The following is an 8751-nucleotide window of genomic DNA, read 5'->3' as shown; positions in this document are numbered from 1 at the left end:
CTCACAGCAACACCAAAATCACATTTGAGGAAGACCAAGTCAACTCACGTCTCATTGACTCATCCTCTCATGATGAATGGGAGGATGCTGTATCCATTATCCCAGGTAGCCTCTATTTTCCTTGTGTCTCATTCCTCTTTCTGTGCTGAGGAAGTATAACCCCGAAGACAGACTCTATACACACAAATTGGTTTACATAAAAATCTGCGATGGGATTCTAAACCCAGATAACAGGGAGGTTTTCTGTCCTTCTCAGCTCATGTCATGCCTTTGTCTCCCGGTCCCCAGTGTGAAGTTACTGGACCCCAGGCACGTGTGACAACCTCATAGTCACCTGAGTGCAGGAGGTGCATGGGAAGTAACTGTGAGGCTTCCTAGCTTCGATTCAGTATCTCTTGTCACCTGTGATTAAGTCATGTGTCCCTGAACAATGTCCATGGAGTTTCTATGCCTTTTGAAGGAGACTAGCAGCCTTGCCTTTGTATTTGGATATATTGCTCCCCAGGCTTCACTACTCTCAGCTTTAATGTTGATCTCTTTTAAGTCAGCTTGGTTAGCTGCACAGTCCCATTGAAATGTGGACGGAAACTTTTCTTGTTTAGTTTGCTGATACAGTTCCATAAAGCAAGGCTGGACCCTGGTTCTCCACCCCATCAATGCAATAGCTGATCCGATGTTTCTTTGTCGCATCATAGATTGTTGTTGTTGGTGGCGGTGGTGGTTTTTTTTTTGGCGATGGAGTCTTGCTCACCCAGGGTGGAGTGCAGTGGCACCATCTTGGCTTGATGCAACCTCCGCCTCTCAGATTGAAGTGATTCTCCTGCCTCAGCATCTTGAGTAGCTGGTACCACAGGTACACACAACCACATCTGGCTAATTTTTGTATTTTTCGTAGAGATGGGGTTTCCCCATATTGGCCAGGTTCATCTTGAAGTCATGACCTCAAATGATTCACCTGCCTTGGCCTCCCGAATCACAGATTGTTTTTAAAGCAAGAGTTGTTAGAATGCGTCTATCAGTTGAGTTTCATGTACAGATGCCTCTGAACATTTAATGTCCATGGTACCTGATGATATAAGTCAGTATTGCAGCAACACTCCTAGAAAATTGTTCGACTAATTTTTGGAGATTTTGGGGGGAAAATTTTATTTTCTTTGCATAGACTCAGGCAGGGAATATGTCATTATAGTCTACCCACAGAGGGAAATTTTGGCCCATGGGACTGGAAAGCAGGGTCATCTACTTCTCACCAGACTTAATCTAGACCACCCTAGAATATTCATGTCAGAATCCATGTTCTTGCCCTGAGAATAGTTGGGTCCTTGTGCTATGACTGGACAGTGATTTGGTCATATGTGAAGTGTGAATTGCTTAATGTGACCTGCTTCTCTGAATGTATTTACAGAAAATGAAAGTGATCATGAAGAAGAGGAAGAAAAAGGGCCAGTGTCTCCCAGGTAATGCTGTGGAATTGTGAGCTGTGAATTCAGTAGTGACACCTGGAGATTGTAGATTTCGAGAAAACGAGGAAGCGATGAATAGAACACTTTCTTTCATTCACTCAGCTACAAATTGTCCTTATTGACAATGTTGTGCATTATTTGTGGCACTTGTATTGGTTTTAATTTCATAGTCCTGTCAAGATAAGTACTTGCAATCAGTTGAGCCAGGTGAACTAGCCAAAGCGGGATATCTTGTTCATCTTTTCAAAAAACCAGCTCCTGGATTCATTGAGGTTTTTTTTTTTTTTTTTTTTTGAGATGGAGTCTCGCTCTGTCACCCAGGCTGGAGTGCAGTGGCCGGATCTCAGCTCACTGCAAGCTCTGCCTCCTGGGTTTACACCATTCTCCTGCCTCAGCCTCCCGAGTAGCTGGAACTACAGGCACCCGCCACCTCTCCCAGCTAGTTCTTTATATTTGTTAGTAGAGACCGGGTTTCACCGTGTTAGCCAGGATGGTCTCGATCTCCTGACCTCATGATCTGCCCGTCTCGGCCTCCCAAAGTGCTGGGATTCCAGGCTTGAGCCACCATGCCTGGCCCATTGATTTTTTTGAAGGATTTTTTGTGTCTCTGTCTCCTTCAGTTCTGCTCTGATCTTACTTATTTCTTGCCTTGTGCTAGCTTTTGAATTTGTTTGCTCTTGCTTCTCTAGTTGTTTTAATTGTGATTTTAGGGTGTTGATTTTAGATCTTTCCTTTCTCTTCTGGGCATTTAGTGCTAGAAATTTCCCTCTCCATACTGCTTTAAATGTGTCCCAGAGATTCTGGTATGTTGTGTCGTTGTTCTCAATGGTTTCAAAGAACATCTTTATTTCTGCCTTCATTTCATTATTTACCCAGTAGTCATTCAGGAGCAGGTTGTTCAGTTTCCATGCAGTTGTTCGGTTTTGAGTGGGTTTCTTAATCCTGAGCTCTAATTTGATTGCACTGTGTTCTGAGAGACAGTTTGTTGTGATTTCTGTTGTTTTACATTTGCTGAGGAGTGCTTGACTTCCAACTATGTGGTCAGTTTTGGAATAAGTGTGATGCGATGCTGAGAAGAATGTATATTCCGTTGATTTTGGGTGGAGAGTTCTGTAGATGTCTGTTAGGTCTGCTCGGTGCAGAGCTGAGTTTGCGTTCTGGATATCCTTGTTAGCATTCTGTCTCATTGATGTGTGTAATATTGACAGTGGGGTGTTAAAGTGTCCCATTATTGTTGTCTGGGAGTCTAAGTGTCTTTTTAGGTCTCTCAGGAGTTGCTTTATGAATCTAGGTGCTCCTGTATTGGGTACATATATCTTTAGGATAGTTAGCTCTTCTTGTCGAATCGATCCCTTTACCATTATATAATGGTCTTCTTTGTCTCTTTGGATCTTTGATGGTTTAAAGTCTGTTTTGTCAGAGACTAGGATTGCAACCCCTGCTTTTTTTGCTTTCCATTTGCTTGGTAGGTGTTCCTCCATCCCTTCATTTTGAGCCTATGTGTGTCTCTGCACGTGAGATGCATCTCCTGAACACAGCACACTGATGGGTCTTGACTCTTTATCCAATTTTCCAGTCTGTGTCTTTTAATTGGGGCATTTAGCCCATTGACATTGAAGGTAAATATTGTCATGTGTGAATTTGATCCTGTCATTAAGATGTTAGCTGGTTATTTTGCCTGTTAGTTGATGCAGTTTCTTCCTAGCATCGATGGTCTTTACAATTTGACATGTTTTTGCAGTGGCTGGTACTGGTTATTCCTTTCCGTGTTTAGTGCTTCCTTCAGGAGCTCTTGTAAGGCAGGCCTGGTGGTGACAAAATCTCTCAGCATTTGATTGTGTGTGAAGGATTTGATTTCTCTTTCACTTACGAAGCTTAAATTGGGTGGATATGAGATTCTGGGTTGCAAATTCTTTTCTTTAAGAATGTTAAGTATTGGCCCCCACTCTCTTCTGGCCTGTAGAGTTTGTGCAGACAGATGTGCTGTTAATCTGATGGGCTCCACTTTGTGGGTAACCCGACCTTTCTCTCTGGCTCCCCTTACCATTTTTTCCTTCATTTCCACCTTGGTAAATCTGACAATTATGTTTCTTGGGGTTACTCTTCTCGAGGAGTATCTTTATGGTGTTCTCTGTATTTCCTGAATTTGAATGTTGGCCTGCCTTGCTACGTTCGGGAAGTTCTCCCGGGTAATATCCTGAAGAGTGTTTTCCAGCTTGGTTCCATTCTCCCCATCACTTTCAGGTACACCAATCAAATGTAGATTTGTTCTTTTCACATAGTCCCATATTTCTTGGCAGCTTTGTTTGTTTCTTTTTACTCTTTTTTCTCTAAACTTTTCTTCTCACTTCATTTCCTTAATTTGATCTTCAATCACTGATAGCCTTTCTTCCACTTGATTGAATCAGCTGCTGAAGCTTGTGCATGTGTCATGTAGTTCTCATGGCATGGTTTTCAGCTCCATCAGGTCATTGAAGGTCTTCTCTACACTGTTTATTGTAGTTAGCCATTCGTCTAATCTTTTTTCAAGGTTTGTAGCTTCCTTGCGATGTTTTCGCACATCCTCCTTTAACTCGGAGAAGTTTGTTATTACCGACTTTCTGAAGCCTACTTCAGTCATCTTGTCAAAGTCATTCTCTGCCCTTTTTTGTTCCGTTGCTGGCGAGGATCTCTGATCCTTGGGAGGAGAAGGGGCGCTGTGGTTTTTAAAATTTTCAGCTTTTCTGCTCCGGTTTCTCCACCTCTTTGTGGTTTTCTCTCCCTTTGGTCTTTGATGCTGGTGACCTATAGATGGGGTTTTGGAGTGGATGTCCTTTTTGTTGAAGTGGATGCTATTCCTTTCTGTTTGTTAATTTTCTTGTTAACAGTGAGGTCCCTCAGCTGCAGGTCTGGTGGAGTTTGCTGGAGGTCCACTCCAGACCCTCAAACAGGGATTTCTTGGTGTCGCCTGTTCTGTCCCCTGCGTTTAAATCCAGGGAGAGAATGTACATATGCTTTCTGCTTATGTTTTGTTAGTATGTTTTCCAGTATTTGTGCAAGAAAAGAAACTGAAAAAATAAACATATTCTATCAAAATATTGGGAAAATGGGGCCCTTAGCACACAAGATCTGTGTCTGCACTGCCGCAAGAGCTCTGTTCACTTGAATGCTGCATGGAAAATTCAACGCAATTTATGCAAAGTAGTTGAAATCTTGTGTTAGTCTCTGTGCTGCAAGTCATGAGGGTAGTTTACAGGGAGAGTCGGGGTGCCCTACATTGGCTCATCTGTGGCAAGTGTACTGAGCACGTGCAGCCCATTTTTGGTCATTCCCCAGGGCAGTCACCGTCTGCCCTGCATTTAGAAGGATACTTTTATTTCTGTGGAAGGAAAACTGGCTTTGGTTTCTGTGACCACTCCATTCTGCCTCCCATCAGATCATCTGGGAGGTTTTGCTGTCTAATCTCTGTCGGTTAAATCTTCTGTCATCCCTGTCCTGCCTGTGTCATCAGGAATCTGCAGGAGTCTGAAGAGGAGGAAGCTCTCCAGGAATCCTGGGATGAAGGTTATTGGACTCCCTCAATTCCTCCTGACATGTCTGCCTCATACCAGTCTTACAGCAGCACCTTTCACTCATTAGAGGAACAACAAGTCGACTTGGCTCTTGACGTGGGCAGTGAGTACTCCATTGTGAAGGTGATAAAGCTCCAGTTCATGTCCCAAGTAGACCCCGTAATCTTGGGGCTTTCCGTCCCTGGTTGGGCTGAGAGTTGCCATCACTGTGGGTTTAACCTATAGATCAATGTAGATTTCAATCACTCTGGAGTCGAGTCTGAAGTACAGGCATGGCGTGGTTCAGTGAGCTTTAATATCTTGCTAGTCTCAGGCCATGCCAGTGCCACCCTAGACTGACTGTCAGGACATGGAACTCAAGGCAGGTGTGGCAAACTCACACCAAGCCATGCAGCACATGCCCAGGTGTTGTCTGTCAGATCAGTTCATGTGAATTAAATGTGTCTTGCCAGCTACAAAGTTCCTCATGAGTTTTGTTCCCAAAGCATGTCTGTGCGGTTCTTTACCTGCCCGAGGCCAGTGTCACCCTTGTCTACCTCTGAATCGGAGATGTGACCCAGGTTTCAGTGAATTTATCCCCATTTTCTGTGTCTTCTGAGTTGGCTTGTTTTAGCTCATCTGTCCATCGTCTTGCTGGTATGTTTTCTAGATAAATGACTGACTTTTCACCCACAAAAGCCATAATAGCTGATGCTTCTGTGTAGAACCAAGTCTCGTTGTAACAAGAGCTGGACTATTACACCCCTACATGAAATCTCAGTGTCCACAATCTCATAAACTATCAAATCCTGGGTATTTGATGTGAGAAACCTGAATATTGCAGTATCTCTCCTACGAGGTGTTAGAAGTATTTGCCTAGAATCTATTGGGAAAGTCATTGCTCATTTGTGTACACAAACCTAGGACAGATCACATTGGGAAGATAACATTCCAAAACAGGAGAATTTTGCCCAAGGCTCATGAAAGGAACCAAGTCAGTTCTCTCAAGACTTGACCTCATGCCTCTGGTTATGTTTCTCTCAAAGTCTTCTGTTCCCACACTGAGAAGACTGATGTCCCTGTGTTAGGATTGGACAGAGGAATGTTTCTGTGTGCAAGGAAGAACTGCTTCATGTAAGAGGCCCCATCTGAATTTCTTTGCAGGACATTGGTGTGATGAAGTGAAAAAGGAGGACCAAGAGGCCACAGGTCCCAGGTGAGTCTGAGAAATTGTGGACAGTTCATTTGCTGTTGACACCTAGAGACGCCAAGTGCAGGGAAAACAGTACATGCTGAAAAGAGTGACTTTGCCTTATCAGACAAGTCTGAATTATGCCTACTAATATTGCTTTTGGTTTTCATTACAGTAAATATTTAGGTTTCCATTTTTTCCTACCCTTATCATTTACTAACCTACTGAAGGTTGACCATGCCTCAAAAGCTGTATTCTCATGGTGACTGCAGGGAAACTTGAGCACATTTTATGCCAAATTATTGAGCCCACTGTTTTCATGATCACTGTTCACTGTTCGTCCTGAGGACACAAATACAAAGTGTTCTTTGACTGCCTCATCAGTGTGTCACCTGGCCGATTCACTGAGCTCTTGCTCTCTCTGTCTATCTCTGTCTCGTGTGTGTGTGTGTGTGTGTGTGTGTGTGTGTGTGTGTGTTTCTTTCTCTTTCATCCTTTTCTACCTGGCCCTGATTGTGCCAACATTAAGGCAATAATCTGTTCCCTCATTAATAGAGCTGTCCTTTTTCTTTCCAAACACTTCCTTATGTTCCCTATGAAATCTAGCTGGGGCTGTGTGGTTTCTGATTCCCCCTGGCTTATTCTTTACTTTTCCTACTTTTCCAGGCTCAACAGGGAACTGCTGGATGAGAAAGAGGCTGAAGTCTTGCAGGACTCACTGGATAGATTTTATTCAACCCCTTGCGGGTATCTTGAACTGCCTGACTTATGCCAGCCCTACAGAAATGCCTTCTACTCGTTGGAAGAAGAGCACTTTGGCTTGGCTCTTGACATGGACAGTGAGTTCCTTACTATGAAGGTGATAAGGCTCCACCTGGTCTTCCCGATAGGGCTGATATTCCTGTTCCAAGTGGCCCTTCCTGACCCGAGAGATGTCATTGCTGCTGGCAGGACCTATGGACACATATAGGTTGTAATGCAACTGTAGTTTCAGTTGGAAGCCCAGATATGAAATGGGTCAGTGAGCATGGCTCTATTCCTAGTGTCCAGGCATGCCTGTGGCAACCTGAACCCACTCTCAGCACATTGGACTGAGGCAGATGTAAAAAATTCACAGAACTATGATTCGGACTCAACATTTGTAGATTTCCTCCTTTATTCTACTTTCAGTGTCTTGCGACCATGAACAAGTTGGGAATTTGATGAGACAGGGCTGAATACAGCAGTTTTCCTCCTAGAAATCATCTGGGGCATTTTCTTTGAATTGATGGGAATAATAAGGCATAACTACTTGCACAAATTCAGGATAAATGATTTTGGGATAACTGTCTACCAGAATAGGGACATTTGACCCTTGGTTCTGAGATGTAAATCAAAGAATCTCTATCATGACCGGCTTTGAGGCCTCCTGCAGTGTATCTCTCACATTATCCTGTTCTCATGCTGAGGAGCCTGTGGTCCCTGTGTGGGGATTAGAGAGTGGACTGTTCTGGGTGTAGGTGAATTGGCTTAGTTTGCCTGTCCCTGTCTGATTTTATTGCAGGAATTACAAAGGAAGAAGAGGAAGAAGACCAAGGCCCACCATGCCCCAGGTAACTCTGAGCAATTGACAACAGCTAATTCTGTGTTGACACCTGGAGACTCCTGGTTCGGGGAAAACAGAGCGGGCTGACATTATTGATTACATCTTTTCAACCAAGCCTGAATTATTCCTACTAACATTGCTGTTGGTTTTCATTGCATTACATATTTAGGTTCCCATTTCTTCCTCCCCTTATCATTTACTAACCTACTGTAGGTGGACCATACTTCAAAAGCTCTATTCTCATGGTGACTACATGGAAACTTGAGCACATTTGATGGAAAATTATTGATCACAGCCTTTTCATGATCACTGTATGCTGTGTGTCCTGAGGGCACTAACTCCGAGTGTCCTGTTACTCCCTCATCAGTGTGTCACCTGGACAACTCACCAAGCGCTCTCTGTCTCTCTCTGTCTCTCTCTCTGCCTCTGTTCTCTGTCTGTCTTTCTCTTTCATCCTTTTCCATTTGGCCCTGTTCTGTCCCAACATGAAGGCAATAATTTGTTACCTCATTCATGGATCTATCATTTTTCTTTCTTGACCACTTCCTTGTGCTACCCATGAAATCTAGTTGGGGCTCTGTTGTGTCTGATGTCTCCTGACTTATTCTTTACTTTTTCTACTTTTCCAGGCTCAGCAGAGAGCTGCTGGAGGTAGTAGAGCCTGAAGTCTTGCAGGATTCACTGGATAGATATTACTCGACTCCTTATAGTTATCTTGAGCTTCCCGATTCATGCCATCCCCAGGGAAGTTCCCTTTACTCATTGGAGGAACAACACGTTGGCTTTTCTCTTGGCGTGGATGGTGAGTACCTTTCTCTGAAGCTGATGAGGATCCACTGAGTCTTCCGTATAGAGATCATATTCCTGCTCCAAGTGGCCGTTACTGAGCTGAGAGATGTCACTGCTGCAGTGAGGACCTATAGGCACATGTAGGTTCAATGAAACTCTAGTTCCACCTGGAAGCCCAGACATGGGATGGGT

The 8751-nt window shown here is 43.8% G+C and overlaps 1 protein-coding gene across 1 annotated transcript; it reads left to right on the top strand.

Moving 5' to 3' along the window:
- Positions 1-6: 6 nt before the first annotated feature.
- Positions 7-8572, top strand: LOC112617930 (neuroblastoma breakpoint family member 3-like; the record flags this gene model as incomplete). The annotated part of the gene is made up of 7 exons (XM_025374580.1): positions 7-105; positions 1406-1457; positions 4954-5117; positions 6158-6209; positions 6852-7024; positions 7729-7777; positions 8400-8572. Coding segments are annotated over exons 3-7 (529 nt in total), but the record flags the coding sequence as incomplete, so codon positions are not given.
- Positions 8573-8751: the final 179 nt, after the last annotated feature.

The sequence above is a fragment of the Theropithecus gelada genome, unplaced genomic scaffold, assembly GCF_003255815.1.
Source record: "Theropithecus gelada isolate Dixy unplaced genomic scaffold, Tgel_1.0 HiC_scaffold_652, whole genome shotgun sequence".
Lineage (NCBI taxonomy): Eukaryota > Metazoa > Chordata > Mammalia > Primates > Cercopithecidae > Theropithecus > Theropithecus gelada.
Note: the sequence above shows the minus strand (reverse complement) of the source record. Positions and strands in the feature narration are given on the sequence as shown.